Consider the following 27,651-nt stretch of genomic DNA (forward strand, 5'->3'; position numbering starts at 1 on the left):
CAGGGGAAAAAGCCAGCACCCTGAACTTCAGAGCAAATACAAACAAATTACAAACATCAACAGACAGACCTTGTCTCAATGCATAGTTACCAGATAACAAAGTCCCAACATCTGAGTTTACAAGCTGGAGGGCTCTTAACTACAGCTGCCCAGAATCTCCATATCAGCACATCACCGAGAATGAGACCCCTAACCAAATAGCTCTGTTCTCTCTTTTTATGCACTCTTTAGCCATCATCAAAAGTCATCTGAGTGACCAGAACTTAAGCTCTTACTATTGGCTCTGGTCTTAGCAACTCCCCTTAGGACCCATGTGACCTAAAATTGTCACAAAAATGCAACTTAAACCCACATGGTCTAAAAGCCTCTGATGTCACCAACATGTCACTCAAACCCATGTAAACTAGGCTTTCCCTTGAGGCAAGGAGGTCATCAAGGACTCCCAATTTAATCAAGGAAACAAAGGCCAAACTCTTCAAGGGCACTTGGTTGAATAAGTGCTAAGAGCCTATCTTGATTCCCAATACATCTACTTAGAAGACATTGGTTCTTTCTATTATTCTTACCTTTTTACCTTTAAAAGCAATTCAAAGATGAGAGCTAAGCTGAACCAAAGTTTCATGTCCAGCCAGGATCAGTGTGCCATGGGGAAAATTGGGAAGTAGTTGAAGTTACTTTTCTCCTGTCATTTGGCTTGTTTTCCCCCTTTTTCTTCCATGAGTGGTGTTTCCTACCTCCCCAAAAACCCATGTCCCTGTGCTTTCTGTCCCCCATCTCCCTATCAAAACCTCTTTCAGATCTCTCATACTGAGCTGTTGAGTTGATAAGCAGCATGGATGGGATTGGGACTAGTCAAAATGCCTTTATCTGGTAGATAGTTTAGTAGAGAGAATGTGGGACTTGAGTGTATGCTCTGCCTGTGATACTTACTGCCTGTGACTGTGAACAAGGCCCTTCAACTCTGAGTCACAATTTTCTTGCCTGTTCAAGTAGGGATAGTTGTACCTATAATATTTCAGAGTGTAACAAGGGGCTGATGAGTACACACAGTAAATGTCAGCCATTGTTACTTTTAGGAAAGTCTGGGCAGGGGAGATTTCAGAAGTTCTCCGAAGACCCATCTCTTCATCCTCACTAACATGTATAAACTGAGCATATGCCATGTAGTCAGTATAGTGCAGCTACTACTGTGGGGCATGGAGGAAAGAGATCATATGGAAATGTTTGTCTTTCTCAAATTTCTATTTTCCCCATAGGGTTCTTTCTCCGAAAGTGGTCGATTTTTACACACACACACACACGCACACACACACAAAACACATATAAAATTTATATATATATATATATATATATATATATATGTATACATACATACATACATACGCATATATATATAAAATTTGGAAATTAATGTTCTGCCTGATGTATTTCCCCTCACCACATAAACACACACTCCTTTCTTTGCCCCATTTCCTCAGTTGTGAGAGGAAAATGTCCTTGGGGAATTAATTTCATCTCTCTGAGTTCTATTTCCTCCTATGAAAAGGGGGCATTTAAGCCTATGACACCCCCCCCAGAGGGATTAGCAATATAATGGGGATCAAAGGCTTAAATTCAAGTGTGACACAGTGGAAAGAAAACTGAATTGGAGTCATATTGGGACCTAGTTCCTCTGCTTTGTTACTGTGTGACCTTGGGCAAGTCTCTTAAAGTCTTTGGAACTGTTTCCTCATCTGTAAGGTGAAGGTAGTAGATAAGAAGGTTGATTAAGGTGGTTTCTTCTGGTTTTAAATCTATGATTCTAAGGGGATGTTATAGATTTCAGGCATCAGCTGGAGGGTTTTGTCAATCAATCAATAAGAATTTACTAAGTACCTACTATGTGCCAGGCATTGTGGATAGAAAGACAAAAATGAAACAGTCCTCATATTCCCTCAAGTTGCTCACCTTCTACTGGGGAAGAAAACATAAATACAAGGTAATTGGAGGAATGAATAGGATTTAGGGGAATAACAGGATCTTTAAGAAGTTCCTGAAATCATACCATATGGATATTCACTAACTCTCCCTATGGATAAGGACCATGGTTTATGAAGTTATGTGAGGTCACAAAACCAGAGGGTCCTTACCTCCTTACTTTACAGATGAAGAAACTGAGCGAGACCTAGGTTTTTTGGGTCCAAATATAGCACTCTTTCCATTAAACCATGCTACGAATGTTTTTATTTGAGTAAGAAATTGGCTTGCTGCTATGGGGAAATTCTTCTATCCAAAAATCACCAAAAAAATCTACCATCCTTGTGACATATATCTTGGGAAGTCGTTGGTATATTTACTTATTGTAGCTTAAAAAAAAGCTAATGTGATCTTAGATTGTCTTAATTATAGTGTACAGAATGAGGATGGTCAGGGTTGTACTGTATATATGCCCTGTCCTGGTGAGAACATGGAATGATACTAGCTTTATTTGTTGGGGACATTTTAGGAAGTGAATCACCAAACTAGAGGATATTCAGAAGACCGATCAAGATGGTAAAGGGATCTGGAATCACTAAGAAAATTGAAATATACTTTCTCAGATATCAGTAGACTGTCTATACCTAAAGAAATAAATTGATAAGCAATTTTTAACACTGAATACATATACGGAACCCACACAGAGCACTCGATTGCTGGAATAAATTTGTAATATTACACCAATTCAGAAAATAGATTCTAAACTAAGTATATTCAAGCATAAATGAAAAATAAGTTTTAAACAGGCAAAAGAACACATTTTTCAGCTGTTTAAGGAAAATTGCAAACTTTACTGAAGACAAAAATTACAGTTAAAGATGAAAACTGTTCACAATACATTACTAATTAAAGATGTCAGAGTGATGTGCAATAGAAAATTTACTTATGAATTTAAGGAAAAGAAAATCTAGCTTCTCTTAAAATGAATAGACAACTCAATTAAAGGCTAATCATGGGTTTATTGTAACATTAAGCATGTTTAACATTCTCATATTATCCTCCAATAACTCCTTAATGATATTTTCCCTTTTTTGTTGATTTCCACAAAGCACTGCTTCCATAATACTGAATACAGTAGTGGCTTTCCCTTGAAGATCAAATGGAATATTATTAATATTTAAGAATTCAGTTAGTTGAGACTTGAAATCATATAAGAAGTTAATAAATAATCTAATTCTTTCATCATCATCCTTTTCTCTTGTTAACTTCTGAGGTTTATGCCCACTGCCGGATGTGTTTTGTTCCTCTACTAAGGAAAGGCTTTGGATTAGATACTTTTTGGCAGACTCAACATCATCTTTGAATTCCATGTGGTGTTTTGCATTTTTCAGTGCACGTTTTATCTCAGTATTTATGTCTGCGATTTTTTTCAGGATTTGATCTTCCACCACTCGCTTCTTATTCAGTTGGTCTTTGGCTTCCACTGATGGCTGGGAAAACCCTGCTCCTAAATCGTGCACCTGTGTCTCTGGGTAGTCCATGGCAGGTGGAGCCACAAGAGCCATTTGTCCTAGGATAACCCTTTTCTCTGGGTTTTTTTTCACTTGTTGGGAAGCTTCTTCAATGAGTTTCAAAGCCGACTCCAAAGATGCTTTCTTGTACACTTTGGCAGGTGCTTTTGGGACTGGTTTAGGAGCTACTTTCACAAGTGGTTTGAGAATCATATTGTCCAACATTTCCTTAGACAGTTCCTGTTCCACAGCCAGTTTCGCAGCTAGCTCCAGAGTTGAGATCACAGCTTTCTCCAGTGCCTCTTCTTCACTATCAGATTCGTCAGTTTCTAAAACACTATTGTCATCATCCTCCAAATTCACGTTCTCCATGTTGCCAGGCGCCTCTTCGGTAGCCATGTTGACTGTCGTCTCGTTATCCTTTTCGTTCTGCTCTCTGGGGTGCCGGATGGAGCTCTTGAGCTCCAGTTTTTCCTTAGGCCAGGCTGGCTCTTTCATCAGAGGCACCTTAGGTACCGTCTTGTTACACTTAGAAGACCGAGAGGTCAGGAAAACTGGGATTTTCTCCAGGATCTCCTTAGGGACCGCTGCGGTGGCTTCCTTGATTTCGTTCTCCCTGTTAGAGCTGACAGTAGTAGCCTGCTCCTTGCCAGCGGTACCCTGGGTGGGTACTCTCTGGGCCATCTGTTGCAGGATTTCAGCGTAGTGCTTCAGGGTGCTGTCTTCCTTGCTCAGGTTGCTGGAGCTCATCTGCGTGTCATTCAGGGTCAGCAGCCATGGATAGGCCATGATGGATAGGGGCCGGAGCCACATAATGGCTAAGAGCACGGCAGCCTTGGCACCCATCTTCCCTGGCTGTCTGCAGGCCATCACGGCAGGGCTCAGGACCGAGAGGGAGTGTTCAGGTCCAACTGACCGGCTGTACCCAGCTTCGGCAGTTGGCAGCCCTAGCCAACTGAACCGTTGGCGCACGTCTGCCAGAGGGGACTGGAGAACAACACCAACCTCACTCCTCTAGCTTTGCCTCGCCTCTCTCAGCTTTCACGAAGTCCGCCTCTCACCGCCCCACTAGTGAGCTGAGAGGAAGTGTACTAGCCTCCGCTCCACCCACCTTTCCTTTCCCTCTCGGTAGCCCCTGCCCTGCGGTCAGGGCAGTCGACTACCAGAGGGAACCTCCGCACAGCGAGCCACTTACAGACCCAAACAATGCCAGCGTTCTAATGTATCCAGGATGTGGTGCGTCAGAAAAGGAGGCGGGCCCACGGAGAGGGGGGGGTCAGTTAGAAAGCGGGGCTGGCCTAAGTAGACAGGGAGGGGGGTTCAGAGCTGGAAGGAATGTTAGAAGGCCTCCAAATTTTACAGGTGAAGAAACAGAAGCTCCTAGAGGTTAGGATGATTTGCTCTTGTGTTCACCAAAGTAAGACGCGGCCAAGAAGGGATTTAGATTCATTCTTATTGATGTGAACAGTGAAGAGACAGGCTGAGGAAGGGCAGGCGGGGAGAGGGGGAGCAGGAGGGGGGAGGGGAGAGTTAGTTCTTTCAAATAAGTCCGACTTTCTAGTTTTGGCTTCCATGGAAGAAACGAGAAACTGAAGCAAATAAGAAAGAGAAATAAATTCTGTAGGCAAGTGGGAGGCATTTGGAAGAGAAAAGGATGTCAGAGTTTGAATTTTGGGAGGGCAAATTTGGCAAAATTTGGGAAAAATTGGGGAAAATCTGAAGAAAAATCTGACCATGTCACTTCCCCTATTCAACAAACTCTTGTGGCAGCACAACAGGCAATGAATAAACAAAGCTATCACTCGCTGCAGATGATATGATGATACACTTAGAGAACCCTAGAGAATCAACTAAAAACTACTTGAAATAATTAGCAACCTAAGTTGCAGGACATGAAATGAGCCCACACCAGATCATTGGCATTCTATAAATTACCAACAAAGCCCAGCAGCAAGAGACAGAGAAATTCCATTTAAAGTAACTGCAGACACTATAAAATATTTGGAAGTAAGCCTGCCAAGACAAACCCAGGAACTATATGAACACAGTTACAAAACACTTTTCACACAAATAACGTCAGATCTAAATAATTGGAAAAACTAATAATATAACATAATGTAACATAACATAATATAATATAACATAAATGACAGTTCTACCTAAATTCATTTACTTATCCCATGCCATACCAATCAAACTACCAAGAAATTATAGAGCTAGAAAAAAATAAAAACAAAATTCATCTGGAAGAAGGTCCAAAATATCAAGGGAATTAATGAAAAGAAATGCAAGGGAAGGTGGCCTTGCCATAGCAGATATTAAACTGTACTACAGAGCAGCAGTCATCAAAACTACTTGGTGCTGGCTAAGAAATAGAGTGGTGGATCAGTGGAATAGCTTAGGTACACAAGACACAGTAGTCAATGACTATAGTAACCTACTGTTTGATAAACTGAAAGACTCCAGCTTCTGGGGTAATAGCTCACTATTTGACAAAAACTGCTGTGAAAACTGGAAAATAGTATGGCAAAAATGAGGCATAGACCAATTTTTTACACCACGTACCAAGAGAAGGTCAAAATGGGTACATGATTTAGACATAAAAGGTGATACTATAAACAAATTAGGAAAGCAAGGAATATTTTACCTGTCATGTTTATGGAGAATTTACAATCAAACAAGAGACAAAGAATATTATGAAATGCTAAATGGATAATTTTGATTACATTAAATTGAAAAGTTTTTGCAAAAACAAAGCTAATGCAACCAAGATTGGAAGAGAAGCAGAAACTTGGAAACAGTTTTTACAGCTAGTATCTCTGATAAAGGCCTCATTCTTCAAATATATAGAGAACTGAGTCAAATTTATAAGAATGCAAGTCATTCCCTAATTGATGAATGGTCAAAGGATATGAACACGCAGTTTTCAGAGGAAGAAATTAAAGCTATCCAGTCATATAAAAATGCTCTAAATCACTCTTGATTAGAGAAATGCAAATTAAAACAACTCTAAGGTACCACTTCACTCCTCTCAGATTGGCTAACATGACAAAACAGGAAAATGATAAATGTTGGAGATGTGGGAAAATTGGGACACTCACGCATTGTTGGTGGAGTTGTGAACTGATCCAGTCATTCTGGAGAGCAATTTGGAACTATGCCCAAAGGGCTATAAAACTGTGCATACCCTTTGATCCAGAAATACCACTACTAGGTTTTATCCCAAAGAGATCATAGAAAAGGGAAAAAGATTTACATATACAAAAATATTTCTAGTAGCTCTTTCTGTGGCGGCAAAGAATTGGAAATTGAGGGGATGTCTATCAGTTGGGGAATGGCTGGACAAGTTGTGGTATCTGAATGTAATGGAATAGTATTGTTCCATAGGAAATGATGAGCAGGCAGATTTTAGAAAAACCTGGAAAGTCTTACATGAACTGATGCTGAGTGAAGTGAGCAGGACCAGGAGAACACTGTACATAGTAACAGCAACATTGTGAGATGACCAACTTTGATAGACTTAGCTCTTCTCAGCAGTGCAATGATCTAAGACGATTCCAAAAGACTCATGATGGAAAACTCTATCCATATCCAGAGAAAGAACTATAGAGTCTGAATGCAGATAGAAGCATACTTTCTCTCTTTTTTTGTTTTTTCTTGCTCATGGTTTTCCCTTTTTGTTCTGATTTTTATTTCACAACATGACTAATGTGGAAATATATTTAATATGATTAGTATAGTCTATATCAGACTGCATGCCATCTTGGGTAGGGGGAAAATTTAGAAGTCAAAATCTTATAAAAGTGAATGTTGAAAACCAAAACTAAATAAATTAATTAATTAAAAAATAAACTCTTGTGACTTCTATCACCTACAGGATCAAATACAAATTCCGTTATTTAGCACTTAAAACCCTTCAAAATCTGACCCCATTCCAGTTGTCTTATGATTTGTGTCCTGCTCTCCCTCCCTTCCTCCACTCCACTAAGCTATAATACATATACACTGGCCTATTGTTCTTGTCACAGGACATTCTATTTCCATTAGGTGTCCTCTCTGGCTTGTAACAGTTAGGTGGCACAGTGGAGTGCTAGGACTGGAGTCAGGAAGACCTGAATTCAAATCCGGCCTCAGACACTTACTAGTTTAAAGGAATCTGGGCAAGTGACCCTGGGCAAATGACTTAACCCTGTTTGTCTTACTTCTGCATCCTCGCTTCCCTGCCTTTTTTTAAAGACAGCTCAAATATGGAAGAGAATCAAAAGAAATTGTCTCTCCATTTCAAGTCTGTAGAGCTCTGCAGGAGTCTATTTCTTTACTTCCCTAGTGCTTAGCACAGTGCCTAGCACATAGTAATCAATGCTTGTTGACCTTGAAATTAAGTTTCAGACTTTAATTAAGTATGAAATTAAAAAGGAGAACTAATGGGTAAAGGGGAACATTGGGGAATAATCATCTCACTATCTTAAGTTTGGTTATAGTGAAGGCTGACCACCATGCTTGGAATATATTACTTTTGCATATCTGCTTAGTGAGATACTTCTCTTCTTTTAAGTGAAAGATCATCCAGTAAGCTTCAGAGAATGAAGTGATAAGTATTGGTGGTTGGAGATTCTCAGCTTCTATTAAAAAATCAAAGAAGATCTTGGAATATAATATTCCAAAAGTCTAAAGAGATAGGCTTACAACCAAGAACCCCTTACTTGGCAAAGCTAAGCATAATCCTACAGAGGAAAATAAACCCCTGAACTTTAATGGGATAGAAAGCTCTCAAGAATATCTTATAAAACACTCGAGCTGATGAGTGAGGGGAGCAGAACCAGGAGAACATTATACATGATTATAGACATACGGTGTCTGTGATGACTAACTTCGATAGACTTGGCTCTTTTTAGCATTACAAGGTTCTAAGGCAGCTCCAAAAGACTCATGATGGAAAAAGTTATCCACATTCAGAGAAAGAATTATGGAGTCTGAATACAGATTGAGGCAAACTATTTGCCTTCTTTTTTCCTTCTTTTTTGGTTTTGTTTCTTCTTTGTCATGGTTCATTCCATTGGTTATACTTCTTCTTTACAACTTGACTATTGTGTAAATAAGTTTAATGTGATGGTATATGTAGAACCTATATTGGATTACATGCTCTTTTGGGGGGCAAGGGGGAAGGAGAGGGAGGGGAAGAAAATTAAGAACTCAAAAACTTGTGGAACTGAGTGTTGTAAACTAAAAATTAAAAAAAAGAAATAAAAAACACTAGAGCTGAGTAGTAACTTTGAAATGTAAACACAAGAGTCAAGAGTAACTTAGAAAAGTAAATGTATTTAGTCAATTGGAAGGAACTGTAGGATGCTCTAGTGCTAACATTCTAATAGGGAAAGTCAAGGCAAGTCTATAAGCATTTATTAAGTACCTACTATGTGCCTTTGGAAGGGCAAAAAACAGTGCTGCTCTCAAGGAGTGCACAGTCTAATGGGGAAGACAAAATGCAAACAGTTATGTACAAACATGATATATACAGAATAAATATGGAAGCACTAGCATTAGGTAAGATTTTAGCTGGGATTTGAAGGAAGCCAGGGAAACCAAGAGGTGGAAATGAGCAGAAAGAGAATTCCAGGCATGGGGGATAGCTGGTGAAAATGAATGGAGTTGGGAGATAATGAAGTGTCTTGTGTGAGGAATTGCAAGGAGGTCAGTGTTACTGGATTTCAGAGTATATTGTGGGATTGGGGTGGGTTTAAGAGGTAAGAAGACTGGAAAAGTAGGAGGGAGTCAGGTTATGAAGGACAGAGGATTTTATATTTGATCCTTGAGGTGACAGGGAGTTAATAAATAAACTCATGGGAGTTATTGAGTAAGGGGGTGACATGGTCAGACTGTGCTTTAGGAAAATCACTTGGTGGCTGAATGGAGGATGGACTGAAGTGGAGAGAGACTTGAGACAGAGACACCCACTAGCAGGCTTTTGTAATAATCCAGGTATGAGGCGATGAGGCCCTGCACCAGATAGGTGGGCAGTGTCAGAGAAGAGAAAGAAATGTATATGAGAGATGTTGTGAAATAGAAATTCAACAAAAGACTTAACATGTAGATTAAGCTCAAGTGAGGAGCTGAGGATGACACCAAGGTGATAAGCCTAAGTGATGACTGGGAGGATGATGGTGCCTTCTATAGTAATAGGAAAGTTAGGAAGAGGAGAAGGCTTAGGGGGAAAGTTAAAGAATTCTATTTTTGAACATTTTGAGTTTAAGATGTTTACAATGCATCCAGTTTGAGATATCTAATAGTCAGTTGGAGATGTGACGTGGGAGATTAGGAGAAAAGTTAGGGCTAAATAAATAAATTTGAGAATCATCTGCATAGAGGTAATAATTGAATCCATGGGAGCTGATGAGATCACCAAGTGAAATAGTATGTGAAGAGAAAAGAATAAGGAAGAAAGGAAATAAGCATTTATTAAGCATGGACCAGGAACTTTGCTAAGTGCTGGAGATACAAATATGAGCAAATTGGAGCAGCTAGGTGGCACAGTGAGTAGAGCACTGGCCCTGGAGTCAGGAGGACCTGAGTTCAAATCTGGCCTCAGACATACTTAGTAGCTGTGTGACCTTGGGCAAGTCACTTAACCCCAACTGCCTTGCCTTCCCCCCTCCAAAAGAAAAAAAAAACAAATATGAGCAAACTAAGCAAAAACAAAGATAGTTCCTGACCTCAAGGAGTTTATATTCTTCTTTTTCTAGTAAAATTCTTATCTTAATAGCTTATATCTGTAGAGTGCTTTATACTTCTAAAATCACTTTTGCATCTATTATCTAATCTTCACAAATTACCTTGAAATAATGAGGTCAGTATTAGCTATGTAAATATTTTTAAAAATAATTTTATTGATATTTTCTGTTTCCTATATCTCCATAGTATCTCATGTATCTTTCACCTCCTCTTCCCCCGCAAGAGTCATCCCATATGACAAATAGTGGGATTTTTTCCTTAGAGGAAAAAAAAATCAACACGATTGATACGTTGAGAAATTCCAAAAATATGTGCTATGTGTGACACATGTGGCCCTACCACCTCATTCAAGTCCCGCATGATTGTTTTTTGTGTGGGTCATTGTTCTTTCCATTTACGTTGTCGTAGTTACTGTGTATATCATTTTCTTGGCTCTGCTGACTTCATATAGATCTTTCCATGCTTCTCTATATTCATCATACACCATTTCTTACAGTACAGTAATATGCCATTACATTCATGTACCACAATTTGTTTAGCCATTCTCCAGTTCATAGTCATCTACTTCATTTCCAGTTCTTAGCCACCACAAAAAAGTGCTGCTATAAGTATTTTGGCATATGTGGGGACTTTTTCTTAGTGATGGCTTCATTTGAGTAATAGAGTCTCTGGTTCAAAGAGTGTGGATATTTTAGTCTCTTTACTTGCATAATTACAAGTTGCTTTCCAAAATGGTTGTACCATTTTACAACTCTACCAACAATGTATTAGAGTGCCTATCTTCTCACAACCCCTTCAGCACGGACTGTTGCCATTTTTTGGTCATTTGCCAATTTCCACAGTGTGAGGTGAAATATCAGTGTTTTGATTTGAATTTCTCTTATTATTAGTGATGTGGAACATTTTTTCAAGTGCTTGTGAATACATTGCAGTTCTTCCTTTGAGAACTGTTTGTTCTCACAGCCATACATTGCTTCTAGAAAAAGCATAGCTTTGACTATACAGATCTTTGTTGGCAAGGTGATGCTTCTGCTTTTCAGTATACTGTCCAGATTTGCCATGACTTTCCTTCCAAGGAGCAAGCATCTTTTTATATTTTTTATTTTTAGTTTATAACACTCGGTTCTACATAATTTTGAGTTCCAGATTTTCTTCTCCCCCCTTTCCTCCTCCCTCCCCAAGACGGCATGGAATCCGATATATCTTCTATGTATAACTTCACCTTGAACTTATTTACACACTAGTCAAGTTGTGAAGAAGAATTATGACCAATGGAATGAATCATGAGAAAGAAGAAACAGAACCAAAAAAACCCCAAAAACAAAAAGAGAGAGAAAAAGGGAAAAAAAGGCAAGCGTAAAGTGTGCCTCAATCTGCATACATACTTCATAGTTCTTTCTCTGGATGTAGATAATCTTCTCCATCATGAGTCCTTTGGAGTTGTCTGTGCACCTTGTGTTGCTGAGAAGAGCAAAGTCTATCAGGGTTAGTCACCACAGAATCCATTTATCTGTGGTTGTGTATAGTGTTCTCCTGGTTCTGCTCCGCTCACTCAGCATTATATCATGTAGGTTTTTCCAGGTTGTTATGAAGTCTGTATCATCCCCATTTCTTATAGCACAGTAGTATTCCATTACCTTCATATACCACAACTTGTTCAGCCATTCCCCAATGGATGGGCATCCCCTTGATTTCCATTTCTTAGCTACTACAAAAAGCGCTGCTATAAATATTTTTGTACATATGGGTCCTTTTCCCGCTTGTGTGATCTCTTTGGGATACAAGCCTAGAAGTGATATTGCTGGGTCAAAGGGTATGAACATTTTTATAGCCTTTTGGGCATAGTTCCAAATTGCTCTCCAGAATGGCTGGATCAGTTCACAACTCCACCAGCAATGTAACAATGTTCCAATTTTCCCACATTCTCTCCAGCATTTATAATTTTCCTGTTTTGTCATTTTAGCCAATCTGACAGGAGAGATGTAGTACCTAAGAGTTGTTTTGATTTGCATTTCTCTAATCAGTAGTGATCCAGAGCATTTTTTCATATGCCTATAGATACCTTTAATTTCTTCCTCTGAAAACTGCCTGTTCATATCCTTTGACTATTTCTCAATTGGGGAATGACTTGTATTCCTATATATTTTGCTCAGTTCCCTGTATATTTTAGAGATGAGGCCTTTATCAGAGACACTGGTTGTAAAGATTTTCTCCCAATTTTCTGCTTCCCTCCTAATCTTTGTTGCATTGGCTTTTTTATACAAAAACATTTCAATTTAACATAATCAAAAGTATCCATTTTGCATTTTGTAATGCTCTCTATCTCTTGTTGTATCATAAATTCTTTTCTTTTCCATAACTCTGATAGGTAAACTATTCCTGAACAAGCATCTTTTAATTTCATGGCTGCAGTCACTGTCTGCAGTGATTTTTGAGAGCAAGAATATAAAATCTGACACTTCTTCCATTTCTTTTCCCTCTGTTTGCCAGGAAGTGATGGGACCAATTGCCAATATCTTCATTTTTTTGATGTTAAGCTTCAAGCCAGCTTTTACACTCTCTTTCATCCTCATCAAGAAACTTCTTAATTTCTCTTCACTTTCTGTCATCAGAATGGTATCATCTGCATATCTGAGGTGGTTGATACTACTCCCAGGTACTTTAATTCTGGCTTTTGATTCTTCCAGCCTGGTATTTCACATGATGTATTCTGCATATAGGTTAAATAAATAAGGTGACAATATACAGCCTTGTCAGACTCCTTCTCCCATCTTAAACTAATCATTTGTTCCATTTTCAGTTCTAACTGTTGCTTTCTTGGCCCTCATTGTCTCAAGAGATAAAACAAGATGGTATTCCCATCTCTTTGAGAATTTGCCACATTTTGTTATGATACGCACAGTCAAAGCCTTAGTGTAGTCAATGAAGCAGAAGTAAATGTTTTCCTGGAATTCCCTTGCTTTCTCCATAGCCCAGCGATTGTTGGAAATTTGGTCTCTAGTTCCTCTGTCTCTTAAAAATCAGTCTGCTCTTTTGGTAATTCTTGGCTCACATATTGCTGAAGGCTAGCTTACAGAATCTTAAGCATAACCTTGATGGTGTGTGAAATGAGCACAATTGTTCAGGAATGTGAACATTCCTTGGCATTGCTCTTCTTTAGGATTGGGACATAAACTGATCTTTTCCAATCTAATGGCCACTGTTGTGTTTTCGAGATTTGCTGGCTTATTGAGTACAGGATTTTAACAGCATCATCTTTTAGGATTTTAAATAGCTCTGCTGGAATTCTATCAGCTCCACTTGTCTTATTGTTAGCAATGCTTCCTAAGGCCCACTTTGACTTCATTCTCTAGGATGAATGGCCCTAGATCAGCAACCATACCATCCAGGTTAATGGTGAAATTAAGATCTTTCTTATCTAGTTTTTTGTGTGTGCATTATTGCCACCTTTTCTTCATGTCTTCTGCTTCTGTTAAATCCCTACCATTTTTGTCTTTTTTATGCCCATTTTTGTATGAAACTTTCCCTTGATATCTTTAATTTCCTTGAAGAGATCTCTTGTGTTTCCCATTCTATTTTTTTTACTTCTATTTCTTTGCATTGCTCATTTAAGAAAATCTTTGTATCTCTTCTTGCTATTCTCTAGAATTCTGCATTCAGTTGGGTATCTCTTTCCCTTTCCCCTTCCCCTTTCCTTCTTTCTGCAGCTATCTGTAAAACCTCATCAGATAGCCTCAATTTCCAATTCTTGGCCACAAAAAGAGCTACTATAAATATTTTTGTACATGTGGGTCCTTTTCCCTTTTTATGATCTCTTTGGGATACAGACCTAGCAGTGGTATTTCTGGATCAAAGGGTATGCACAGTTTTATAGCCCTTTGCGCATAGTTCTAATTTGCTCTCCAGAATGATTGGATCAGTTCACAACTCCACCAACAATGCATGAGTTTCCCAATTTTCCCACATCTTCTCCAACATTCTCCAACATATCATTTTCCTGTTTTGTCATGAGGTGTATGAAGTGGTACCTCAGAGTTGTTTTAATTTGCATTTCTCTAATCAAGAGTGATTTAGAACATTTTTTTATATGACTATAGATAGCTTTGATTTCTTCCTCTGAAAACTGCCAGTTTACATCTTTTGACCATTTATCAATTGGGGAGTGACTTGGATTCTTATAAATTTGACTCAGTTCTCTATATATTTGAGAAATGATGCCTTTATCGGAGACACTGGCTGTAAAAATTGTTTTCCAGCTTTCTGTTTCCCTTCTAATCTTGGTTGCATTGGTTTTGTATGTGTAAAATTTTATCTAATCAAAACAATCTATTTTGCATTTCATAATGTTCTCTATCTCTTGTTTGGTCATAAATTCTTCCCTTCTCCATAGATCTCACAGGTAGACTATTCCTTACTCTCCTAATTGTGTACCTGTTTTGAGTGTAAGATGTTGGCATATGCCTAGTTTCTGCTATATTATTTTCCAGTTTTTCCAGCAGTTTTTGTCAAATAGTGAGTTCTTATCCCAGAAGCTGGAGTCTTTGGGTTTACTATGGTCATTCACTATTGTGTCTTGTGTACCTAATTTATTCCACTTTCCTACCACTCTATTTCTTATCCAGTACCAAATAGTTTTAATGATTGCCACTTTATGATACAGTTTTAGATCTGGTATGGCTAGGCCATCTTCCCTTGCATTTTTTTCCATTAATTACTTTGCTATTCCTGACCTTTTGTTTTTCCAGATGGATTTTGTTATTATTTTTTCTAGCTCTATAAAATATTTTTTGGTAGTTTGATTGCTTTGGCACTGAATAAGTAAATTAATTTACATAGAATTGCCATGTTTATTATATTAGCTCAGCCTATCCATGAGTAATTGACATTTTTTTCCAATTGTTTAGATCTGACTTTATTTGTGTGAAAAGTGTTTTGTAATTGTGTGCATATAGTTCCTGGGTTTGTCTTGGCAGGCAGACTCCCAAATATTTTGTATTGTCTACAGTTATTTTAAATGGAATTTCCCTTTCTATCTCTTGCTGCTGGGCTTTTTTGTAATATATAGAAATGCTGATTGTTATGTGGGTTTATTTTATATTCTGTGACTTTGCCAAAGTTGTTAATTATTTCAAGTGTTTTTTAGTTGATTCTCTACAATTCTCTAAGTATATCATTATATCATCTGCAAAGACTGATAGTTTTGTTTCCTCTTTGCCTATTCTAATTCCTTTAATTTCTTTTCTTTTATTGCTAAAGCTAACATTTCTAGTACAATATTGAATAATAGTGGTGATAATGGGGCATCTTGATCTTATTGGGAATTTTTCTAGCTTATCCCCATTACAGATAATACTTGCTAATGGTTTTAGATACACAATGCATATCATTTTAAGGAAAATTCCATTTATTCCTATGCTCTCTGGTGTTTTTACTAGGAATTGGTGCTGTATTTTGGCAAAAGCTTTTTCTGTATCTATTGAGATAATCATATGATTTCTGTTGGGGTTTTTTTAATGATATGGTCAATTATGCTGATAGTTTTCATAATATTGAAGCAGCCCTGTATTTCTAGTATAAATGTAGTATAAAATGTATTATCCTGGTGATAAGTTGGTGTAATCTCTTTGCTAATATTTTATTTAAAAATTTTTGCATCAATATTCATTAGGGAAATTGGTCCATAATTTTTTCTGTGTTTTGGCTCTTCCTAGTTTTGGTATCAGCACCATATTTGTATCCTAAAAAATAGTTTGTTAGGACCAGGGTGGGAGTCATAAGATAGAGGGAAGGAAAAAAGAGGATAAAAGATCATGATAAATGAATTTTAGAGTTGAACATGGAAATGGAACCCTGAGTTATAGAAAGATCAAAGGTGTTTAGCTTTGGGGAGGGGTTAGAAATAGGTTGAGAAATGAGTATATAGAAGAATTGGGGAGGTTAGAGTGTTTATTTGAGGAAATGTCAATATATTTGTCAAAGTCCCCTACTATGTGGGCAGGAGCTGGGGAGGAGCCAAGTACTGAACTCATTGGGGAAGGAAGCAGAAAGTCATGGAGGCCATTGGATGATGGTTTCTAAATCTAGGTTAGGTGATACATTTGGATTAAATAAACCTCAAAGGTGGAGAGGTTACTGAGTGATAGTAGTAGAGAGAAAGCCTGGAATTTGCAGTGAGGAGCAAGGAGTATTCTGAATTTCTGACTATGACCAATTATTTGAGGCATATTAGAGACAGTTCAGGTAGTACTAGAAAGGGTAGCCCGGGAATCTGTATCATTAGGAGAGAGCCATGTCTCAGTAAAGTCAGAATATGGCGGAAAGGAAAAGATGGAAGCAACATTGTTAATTATTGAGGAGGCTTTCCAGAGAACATAGTGAAGGGGATGGGTATTTATGAAGTAAGACATGGTAAGAGTAGTGGTGGTGGTAGTAAAATAAGGAGAATAGAAGTAAGGGCAGTTGGGGACAGGGAACAGGACTGGTATATTTGCCTGACTTATTCCTCAGTGGTTAGCAGACTCCTAATTCCCTCATGTTCTTCCAGTCTCAGTATCTGTATTCTAAGGGAGTCAGGTTAGTAGAGTGTTTATGAGATCCAACCTAATGGGATCCCAATTTTCCAGTGGGGCAGACTGCAGGGCTGGCAATGTCCAGGGAATGCATGCTAATTGCTCATAGAATAAAGGCTAAACAACTTGATATCTGAATACTTCAAGACTAAAAAACACCATGTTAGAGATTCTGGTCTGCTACAAGCCCATGAACTTTTTGGTATCTGTGGGAGTGTATTTAAACCTTGTTTCTAGTAAAATGAAAAATTTTTAGAAACAACATGTGGGGCAATAGAGTAAGGGTAATAACAGAATAATTTGTCTTGTTCACACCAATGCCTCTCCATCCACCTGGAACTTCTTGGCATCTAGAATCTACTGAGAATGGATTAAGGTACTAATGGAAAGAAGGAGGTGCTTTTGTTTCCCTCCTGGAGTGGGAGGAATGGGATAGTGACATGTTGCTCAATATTGGAACATTAACCTGGGCTGTATTTTAAGAGCTCTCTTCCTTGTTGAAGATAACAATAAACATTATCTAAAATCCTTCTGGGGAAGAGAGGCATGTCAGAGGTGATAGAGGACTGTCAGTTTAGATTTTTCTCTCATTTTAAGCTAGAAATGGCTTGGATATAGATTAACATTAAACTATATTATATTGCTTTTGGCAGACCTGACTATTTCTATGCAGAATAAAGTATTGATGTTAATCTTTTTTCTTTGACATTCCTTTTATGAATTCTCTAACTCAGCATTCCTAAGGCCAGGAGAATTCTGAGAACCCATTTCCATATCCTACTATTCTATTGGTTATAATGATTTGAGCCTGAGCAAGGGAGGTGATTATGAAGGACTCCCAAGATGATAAACAGCAGGGAGAACTGAGGGAGTTCATAATGATTTAGACTCTAAGGATAGGTCATAGAAGAGATTCAGAGATCCCATTTAGGGAGGACCATTTCTAGGTACACCAAATGTCTAGAAGGATTGGTCTTCAAAACTCTGACCCTAGCTTTCCCTTACTCCTTATAACAATGAAGCTTGTATTGGTTCTCCCTATTCATACCAACACTAGAGCAGTAGTGATACCGCTAGAGGAATTTTGTGGCTATGCGGACCACACATGTTATACTACCCCTAGCATGTTTCTTTATACTCAGGAGCAGACTGTCCAGGCAATCTGGATGCTTGCAATTCTTTCCCAGTTGCTTTTGGAATCTCCAACTCTCCTTCAGAGAAGTGAGTATGCAGAGACATAGGTAGGCAGCAAAAATTGGTCTGCATTCCAACCATTCTCCTCTTCTCTCCTACTATAACCTTTAACTGGCCCATCATCACCCCACTCCCCCAACATGTCAGGTCCTCATTATGTGTTGTCCTTTCCCAGTAGAAGGAAGCTCCTTGAGGTCAGGGACTATTTTGTACAAGTTAGATGACATTACTACTTTTAATAGGTAAAACTCCAGACCTCTTTTCTTCAGTGATATAAGGCTCTAGCCTTAGTCCTGACCTTACTTGCACAGAATGATAGCCATTATATTCTAACACCCAAGTCCCTAGTAGTTATGAAAGATCCATGGTACAGACTGAGGTCTCTCCATGTTGTGCAAACAAGGAAGAGGTTTTGGCTGGAATTCCCATGTAGTCATCACTACAAGGAAACACAACCTGGAGACTAGTCTTGGAAATGAAACATCTAGAAGCATTGGTGATATCTGATAACTTTGGCTATTGATTTGGACTCTACCAAACTACATCAACTAGATTAAAAGCAAGAACGGAATGCTGAGAAGGTTCAAAACAAGGGGCAAAGGGATTTTGGGAGGCAAAATGGCAGAGTTCAGGCAGCAACCCAGCTGAACTCTCCTAACATTCCCCTCCAACTTTAAAATAATGCTTCAAATCAAATTTTGGAGTGACAGATCCAACAAAAGGCCAGAATGAGACATTTTCAGCTGAAGATAACTTAGTAAGTTGGCAGGAGAGGTCTGTGACACTGGTGTGGGGGGGTCAGCTGTGAGTTCAACAGCAGCATCAGTGCTGGATCTTGGAGGTAGCCATGACAATGGCAGCAGCAGCAGCAGCAGCAGCAGATTTGGGAGCTCACAGCTCAGAGATGGTAAGGGGGTTGGACATCTGGTCAGAAAGGGATTACAAGGGACCCTTTTCTGGCACTGGGTGTAAGACCTGGCACTATTTGGCAGCTCTATTTCCCATATACAGTTCTAGGCTGCAGTTCTAGGGTGGAAAGGAGTGCTTGTGGTTAGTCTCAAGGGAGCAGGAGTCCTGGTCAGAGGTCCAAGGCAGAGAGATGTGCTAGTGCCTATGACTTCAAGAGAGCAAAGGCTCTAGTCACATTCTAGAACCAAGAGGAGAGCTAGCACTTGTGGGGGATCAGGGGCCCTTCCTGGATAAAGATCAGAATGTAGACCAGGAGAGCAATGACCATAGGGAGCACTGAACCCCTTGGAAGCACTGAAAACTTGCAGACTCCCAGAACTAGCTCTGAAAGCAGCATCATGAGGAAGCCTGAAGCTTGGGACAGTGCCCAACTTTGTCATAAAGTTCAAAGAAATAAGCTGGGAAAATGAGCAAACAATGACAACAACAAAAAGGACTTGATAATGAAAAGCTACTACAAGTGAAGCAGAAGACCAAGACACAAACTCAGAAGATAACCATTTGAAAACAGCCAAAAGCAAAGCCTCAAAGAAAACTTCTAATTGGACCCAGGTCCAACAAGAATTTCCAGAAGTATTAAAGAAAGACATAAGATTAGTAGAGAAAACATTGGGAGAAGACATGAGAGTGATTCAAGAAAATTATGGAAAGAGAATTAACTGCTTGATAAAAAAGAAAATAATTCCTTAAAAAGCAGAATAGGCCAAATGGAAAAAGAGTTACAAAATCTCATTGAGGAAAAAATTCCTTAAAAATTAGAATTGGGAAAGTGGAAGGTAATGATTCCATGAATACATCAAGAAATAAAATGAAGTCCAAATAATGAAAAATAGAAGAAAATGTGAAACATCTCATTGGAAAAACTACTTAAGTGGAATCAAGGAGAGATAATTTAAGAATTATTGGATTACCTGAAAGCCATGATTAAAAAATGGCCTAGACATTATATTTCAAGAAGTTATAAGGAAAAACTTTCCCAATATTTTAGATCCAGAGGGTAAAATTGAAAGAGTCTACTGATCACCTCCTGAAGAGATCCCAAAATGAAAACTCCCAGGAATATTATAGCCAAATTCCAGAGCTCCCAGGTGAAGGAGAAAATATTGCAAGCAACCAGAAAGAAACAATTCAAATATCATGGATCTACCATTAAGATCACACAAGATTTAATAGCTTTTGCATAATAGGACTGGAAGGCTTGGAATATGATATTCTTGAAGGCAAAGGAGCTAGGATTACAACCAAGAATAACCTACCAGAAAAACTGAGTGTAATCCTTCAGAGGAAAATGGAAACTTGATGAAAAAGACTTTCAAACATTCCCCTGATGAAAAGACCAGAGCTGAATAGAAAAATTTGACAAGCACAAAGCTCAAGAGTAATCATAAAGGATTCAATAAAGTTAAGCTCTTTACATTCCTATATGGGAAGATGACACATGTAACTCCTAAGAACTTTACCATTATTAGGGCAGTTAGGAGTCTACATAGACAGAGAGCATGATTGTGAATCGATTATGTTAGGATAATTCCCCTGCCCCCCATTCCCAAATGAAGAGGTGAGAAAGAGAAATGTACTGGGAGAAGGGGGAAGGGAGAGGTAGGATATGTGAGAATTTTCTCACATAAAACTAGGGTACAAGAAAGAGCTTTTACAATGGAGTGGAAAATGGGAAGGTGGCAGGCAATCCTTGAATCTCACTCTCATCGGAATTGGTCCAAACAGGGAAGAATATATATACACACACATTCAATTGGGTATAGAAATCTATCTTACCCAATAAGGAAATAGGCAGGGAAGGGAATAAGAGATATGGGAGGAGGGGAATGATAAAAGGGAGGGTGGAGGGGTGGCTAAAAGGGAGGCAGTGGTCAGAAGCAAAACCAGCTTTTGAGGAGGGACAGGATAGAAAGAGAGTGAGAGAAGAATAAACAGAAGAAAACTGTATGAAGGGAAATACACAGTTAGTAATCATAACTGTGAATGTAAATGGAGTGAGCTCACCCATAAAACAGAAGTGGATAGCAGAAACCAGAATCCAACAATACAAGAGACACGCTTAAAACAGAAACGCACACACATAAGTTAAGATAAAGGGCTAGAGCAGACTCTATTATGCTTTAGCTGAAGTTAAAAAGTCAAGGGTAGCAATCATGATTTTAGACAAAGCAAAAGCAAAAGTAAACTTAATTAAAAGAGATAATCAGAGAAACTACATTTTGTTTAAAAAGTACCATAGACAATGAAGTAATGTAAAAAAAAATTTACAGAAAATTTCTCTGATAAAAGCTTCATTTCTCAAATTATAGAGGGAACTGAGCCAAATATACAGAATTGAGAACCATTCTCCAATTAACAATTGGTCAAATGTAGTTTTCAGAAAAAGAAATCAAAGCTATCTATAGTCATATAGAATGTTCTAAATCACTGTTGATTAGAGAAATGAGCCACCTCACACCTATCAGAAATGACAAATGCTGAAAGGGATAGGGGAAAATAGGCACACTGATGGATTATTGGTGGAGTTGTGGACTGGTCTGACCATTCTGGAGATTAATTTGAAAATATGTCCAAAGGGCTATACAACTGTGCACACTCTTTGACTCAGCAATACTAGGTGTATACACCAAAGAGATCTAAGAAAAAGGAAAAGAGCCTATATGTATGAAAATATTTATAACAGTTCTTTTAGCGATGGCAAAAAATTGGAAATTGAGGGTATGCTCATTTATCGGAGAATGGCTTAACGATGGTTGTGGCATATGATTATGATGGAATACTATTATTCTGTAAGAAATGATGAAGGGGAGTGGTTTCAAAAAACATGGCAAGACCTTTATGACCCGATGCAAAGTGAAGTGAGAAGAACCAAGAGATCACTGTGTATAGTAACAGCAATGTTGTAATGATGATCAACTGTGAAAGACTTGGCTACTCTGATCAATAAAAGACAATTCTGAAGGACTCATGATGAAAAAATGCTATCCCCCTCCAGAGAGAGAAGTGATGAACTCTGACTGCAAATTGAAGTATAATTTTCTCACTTTATTTTTGTTGTCATATGGCTAATAGGGAAACATGTTTTGCATGATTTCACATGTATAATTGATATCATCTTACTTGCCTTCTAGTGGGTGGGAGAGGGATGGGAGATGAGGAGAGAATTTGAAACTTAAAATAAAGAAAGAATATTAAAAGTAAATAATAAAAATGTTTTAAGAAAAGTCATGCTAATACCACTTCTAGACCTACATCCCAAAGAGATCACACGAGGGGGAAAGAGACCTGTGTGTACAAAAATATATATAGCAGCTCTTTTTGTGGTGGCAAAGAATTGGAAATCAAGGGGATGCCCATCAATTGGGAAATGGCTGAACAAGTTTTATATGAAGGTAATGGAATACTATTGTGCTATAAGAAATGAAGAACAGGCGGACGTCATTGTAACCTGGAATGACCTATATGAACTGATGCTGAGTGAGGTGAGCAGAACCAGGAGATCATTATATACGATTACAGACACATGGTATCTGTAAGGACTAACTTTGATAACTTGACTCCTCTCATCAATACAAGGTTCAAAGATAGCTCCAAAAGATTCATGATGGCCAAAGCTATGCACATCCAGAAAAAAGAATTATGGAATCTCAATGCAGATTGAGGCAAACTTTTTTGCTCTCTTTTTTCCCCCTCTTTTTTGGTTTTATTTCTCCTTTCTCATGATTCATTCCATTCTTTACAACTGGACTATTATGTAAATAATTTCAGTGTGAAGGAAAATATAGAACCTACATTGGATTACATGCCATCTTGGGGGAGAGGGGAAGGAGAGGGAGGGAGAGAAAATTTGGAACCCCAAAACTTGTGGAACTGAGTGTTGTAAACTAAAAATAAAAAATAAATTTATTTAAAAAAGAGAAAAGTCATGCTAATTGTCAGTCAGCTGATAAACATTTATTAAGCCTCTACTCTGTGCTGGGCACTTTGTTAAGCCCCAGGGATATAAAGAAAGACAGATGACAGTCCCTAACCTCAAGGAGCTCACAATATAATGGTGGAGACAGCAAGCAAAAAATATACATACAAAGCAAGCTATATAGGGGATAAATAGGAAATAATTAACAGGAGGAAGGTTCTAGAGTTTTAAAAAGTTCAAAAAGGCTTCCTGTAGAAGGGGAGGTGGAGGATCTCCTTCCTGGAACATCCAAGATTAGGCTTGTATCACTTGTGTGAGCTCTCCAAAAATAGTCTGTGTGGCATTTGAACAATGTGGCTTAGCCCATGAGAGTTGCACTCTCTGCAGTAGAGTTTGAATGCTTGGCTGTTCAACTTGAGAAAAGATCTCAGTGTCTGGTACCTTATCTTGTCAGGTGATCTTCAAAATCTTCCCAAGACAATTCAAATGAAAGCAATTCAATTTCCTGGCATGGCGCTGGTAGACTGTCCAGGTTTCACAGGCATGCAACAACGAGGTCAGCACAACGGCTCTGTAAACCTTCAGTTTGGCAGTCAGTCTAATACCTATAATCTCCCATACTTTCCTTTGGGGCCTCTCAAACACTGAGCTAGCTCTGGCAATGTATGTGTCATATCCCTGGAAAGTATACTGCCAAGGTAAGCAAACACATCCGCAGTATCCAAAACTTCTCCATTTGCTGTAACTGATGGTTCCACGTATGGATGGTGTGGTGCTGGCTGGTGGAGAATGTGTTTTTTCTTGCTGTTAATTGTTAGGCCAAATTAGTACAAGTAGCACAGAGTCAATCCATACTTTGTTGCATTTCGGCTTCAAATCATTGCACTCAGCTACATTGTGTGTATGGTCATCTGTGAACAAAAAATCACTCATGCAAAAAATCTTTCTCCACTTTAGTCTGGGCTTAGTCTTGGCTTTTCAAGTTAAATAATTTACCGTCAGAGCGATAGCTGACCTTGTGTATTGGTAATTAAGGTGGGACTTTTTTTTCTGTTTTAGAATGCTAAATTAATTAAGTGTCTTTGATTGAATCTTACTAGGTGCAAACACCCTGTCGCTAACTAAATGTGAAGTCCCAGACTCCTGCCCTTTTGCTGATTAGGTGTGAATCCTTTGAGCCCTGAACAGAGGCTGGGATTCTGTCTGGGGCTCTCAGCCACTGGAATTGTGGCGTGGGACTCTGGGCAGCAGCTCTAAGAGCCTCTCGGCTTCTGAACCCAGATGTTGATGCTTTCCTGGTAATTATGAATTGTGATTTGGTCTGTTTATATTGTGTATGTTTGTAATTTGTTTGTACTTGCTCTGAAATTCAGGTTGCTGGCTTTTCCTCCTGAGCTGAGTTATACATGTATGCTGGATTAAAGTAGGATTGTTAACCCCTTAATGTTGCTTTCTTTAGTAAAGCAGATAAAAGAAGCTGTGTTAGCGGCCTTCTCTGTGCTGGTTGTTGTTGGTTTTACACAACCACAGTAGCTGCTAGCTGAATATTTGCTATACCTTGATGCCACGTTTGTCCTCACTGAAGGTGTCTGACAACATTGCTGAAAACATCATGCTAAAAAAAAGGCAAGAGAGCAAGCACATATCCTTGCTGCACTCCACTGGTGGCTGGGAAAGTATGAGAGCATTGTCCATTATTCAGAACCTGGGCTAGCATGCTGTCATGAAACTGATATATAATTCTGATGAACTCCTCTGGGCACCCAAATTTTGCCATTATTTTCCACTGACAGTATCGAAGGCCTCGGTCAGATCTATCACCATTGTATACAGACCCCTGTTCTGCTCCTGGCATTTTTTCTGGAGTTGTCGGGCAGCAAATACTATATCAATCATTCCTTGGCCCTTTTTGAAGCTACACTGGCTTTCAGGTAGATGACTATTTTTCAGGTGATTAGTGATAAAAACATGATCGTGGAGAGATGGGTTGAATACTACCATATTGTTCTCAACAGACCATCATCAATCAATGCTGAAGCCATTCATCATATATCTCAGGTTGAAGTCTGTAGGGAGTTAGTGCCAACCCCGGGGCTGCTCGGACCCTAGCACTTGGCCTGTTTCCTGGGTAAAACCGGACAGGCTTAGTAGGAGTTGGAACAGTAGGCGCCCGGAGGAAAGACTTCCGTCCCTAGCAGCCCCCCTAACAGCACCCCACTTGCTCTGATAGCCATCCTTTCTCATGCAGGCAGAGTCCATCCACCAAGGACTCACAAGCCCAGTAGGAGGAACACAGCTGGCCACTACCTAATGCTCTTGAACCAGTGCCTAACACAAACATGCTTTAATTAATGGGAACTTCTTTGATACTTTACAAGGGCATCCTGCCCCGTGCCTCACATAGCTCATACAGTTCTGATAATCAGTTTGTATCCTGCCCGAGCCTTCCCAGGCCTCTTTAGATACTGTAGAACAGCACTCCCCTCCTGTTCCCAGCCTTCCCTGTCACTGTAGAATAGCACTCCCCTCCTGTTCCCATACTCCTATGGAAACCACCTTACCACAGCCCTAGTTTTCCCATACGCTTGTAGGCAACATAGTTTATAATACTCCAGATTCTTCCCACTGGATATCGCTACTAATCTAAGTGCAACAATACATTACTAAAGCACATCCCTTTTTTCCCATGCTTTCATCCCCTTGAACACCTGCTTCTGCTTATGTAGTGCAAAACCCTATAAAACTGGATAATGTCTGCCAATAAAGCGGAGTTATAACCATCATTGCTCCCGCCTCATCGTTGCGTACTGAGATAGGGCAACTTGCTGGTCAAGACTCTAGCAGAAGTCAATCTCTCTCTAGCTGAACGTCCAACTGAAGAAGAGTTTTTGAATGCCATTTGATTCCTCTCACGTGGCAAAGCACCTAATGCTGATTCTATTCCAGCTGAGATTTACAAGGCAGGGGGTTCACTGCTCATATAAAAGCTGACTGAAATTTTCTGGGCTATATGGAAAAAGGAGGTTTTCCCCCAGGAAGCATAAGTATGCTTCCACTGTCTATCTCTGTAAAGGAAATAGATTGTTCTGTGATGATCACGGGGGAGGTGGAGGTCACTCTCTTAGACATTGCTAGCAAGATTCTTGTCAGAGTCCTCTTTAACACTAAGGATCCTTCACCATGGTAGCTGCTAAATCTTGTGTGATCCTGACGGGCTCCATTATATTTGAATGATTTCTTTCTGGCTGCTTGGAGTACTGACCTTGTAACTGCCCCCTGGCTCTGCTAACCCAGATGTTGGTTTGTATTTGGTCTGTTTATAATGTATGTTTGTAATTTCTATTTGTATTTGTTCTGAAGTTCAGGGTGCTGGCTTTTCCTCCTGAACTAAGTGAGTTATATTTGTATGTGTGATTAAAGTGAGATTGTTAACCCCTTAAAGTTACTTTCCTTAGTAGAGCAGATCAAAAGAATCTGTGCTGGCAGCTCTTGTTGCTGGTCTTGTTGGGTCTTACACCTCAACAGCAGCTGCTAGCCAAATTGTTGTTACAAAGGGAATGTTGGAAGAGCTTGGCTATAGCACTTCCTCTACTCTGCCATCATGGCTCCACCTCCCCTACTCTCTCTCTCTCTCTCTCTCTCTCTCTCTCTCTTTATACACACACACACACACACACACACACACACACACACACACACACACATATATATATATATATATAATATTTCAGTATAGTTGGGTTTTTTGTAAGTCCTTGTATTTTGTTTTGCCATTAAAAACATTATTCTGAGAAGTCCATAGGTTTTACCAGTATGTCCAAAGTGTGTATTACATAAGAAAGCTCATTGTAGATGATCCTATGAATAATAGCCTGAGGACAATATACCAAAACTTATGGGTTGCAACTAATGCAATTAGGGAAAAACTATTGCTCTAAATGCTTTCATCAACAAAAAAGAGAAGAAAGAACAAATTGGGAATGCAACTTAAAAAATTTGAACAACAACAAATCAAAAATCCTTAACTAAGCAACAAAGTAAAAATTCTGAAGAATCAAAGGAGAACTTGCCATAATTGAGAGCAGAAAGACCATTGAATTGATAAATAAACTAGGAGCTGGTTTTTTGGAGAAGAAAAACTAACAAAACAGATAAAGACAGAGCTAGTATGATTTTGAAAAAAGAGAAGAAAACCAAGTTGTTCACATCAAAAATGAAAAAGAGTTCATGACTAAAGAAAAATAAAATTATCAGAAACTATTTTGACCAATTATGTGCTAACAAAATTGATAACTTAGAGGAAATGGATAAATGCTCACAAAAATATAAAATACCAAGATTAACAAAAGGTAAAATGAATTGTTTAACCCAGTATCAGAAAAAGAAATTTAGCAAGCCATAAATGAACTCCTAAAGAAAAATAATAGTTCAGAACCAGATGAATTTGGAGGCAAATTCTATCAAACAGTTGAAGAACAATGAATTCTAAAATTACACAAACTTTAATAATAAAGGAAGTACATCCTTCCAATTGCTTTCTATGATGCAATATGGTCTTGACATTTACACCAAGGAAAAAGAAAGCAGAGAAAGAAAGCTATAGACCAATATCCCTAATAACTATTGATGTAAAAGCTTAAAATTAAAATATTAGTGAGCTGACAACAACATATTAGAAAGATTATATACTATGACAAAGTTGGTTCAACATAAGGAAGATTATAATTAAATGTAATAGCTAATGTTAATATGAATACAGTGTTCAGTCATTTTCAGTTGTGTCCAATGCTTCATGATCCAATTTGGT

The 27,651-nt window shown here is 38.7% G+C and overlaps 1 protein-coding gene across 1 annotated transcript; it reads right to left on the reverse strand.

The window, feature by feature from the left end:
- Nucleotides 1-2,966: 2,966 nt before the first annotated feature.
- On the reverse strand, nucleotides 2,967-4,313 carry SPESP1 (sperm equatorial segment protein 1). Its single transcript, XM_036740553.1, has one exon. It carries the CDS (start codon nucleotides 4,311-4,313, stop codon nucleotides 2,967-2,969), a length of 1,347 nt encoding a protein of 448 aa, XP_036596448.1.
- Nucleotides 4,314-27,651: the final 23,338 nt, after the last annotated feature.

Source organism: Trichosurus vulpecula, assembly GCF_011100635.1.
Source record: "Trichosurus vulpecula isolate mTriVul1 chromosome X unlocalized genomic scaffold, mTriVul1.pri SUPER_X_unloc_2, whole genome shotgun sequence".
Classification (NCBI taxonomy): domain Eukaryota; kingdom Metazoa; phylum Chordata; class Mammalia; order Diprotodontia; family Phalangeridae; genus Trichosurus; species Trichosurus vulpecula.

What these genes read in the sequence shown, in the direction of transcription:
- SPESP1 (XM_036740553.1), bottom strand. Translation starts at nt 4,313, where the DNA reads ATGGGTGCCAAGGCTGCCGTGCTCTTAGCCATTATGTGGCTCCGGCCC.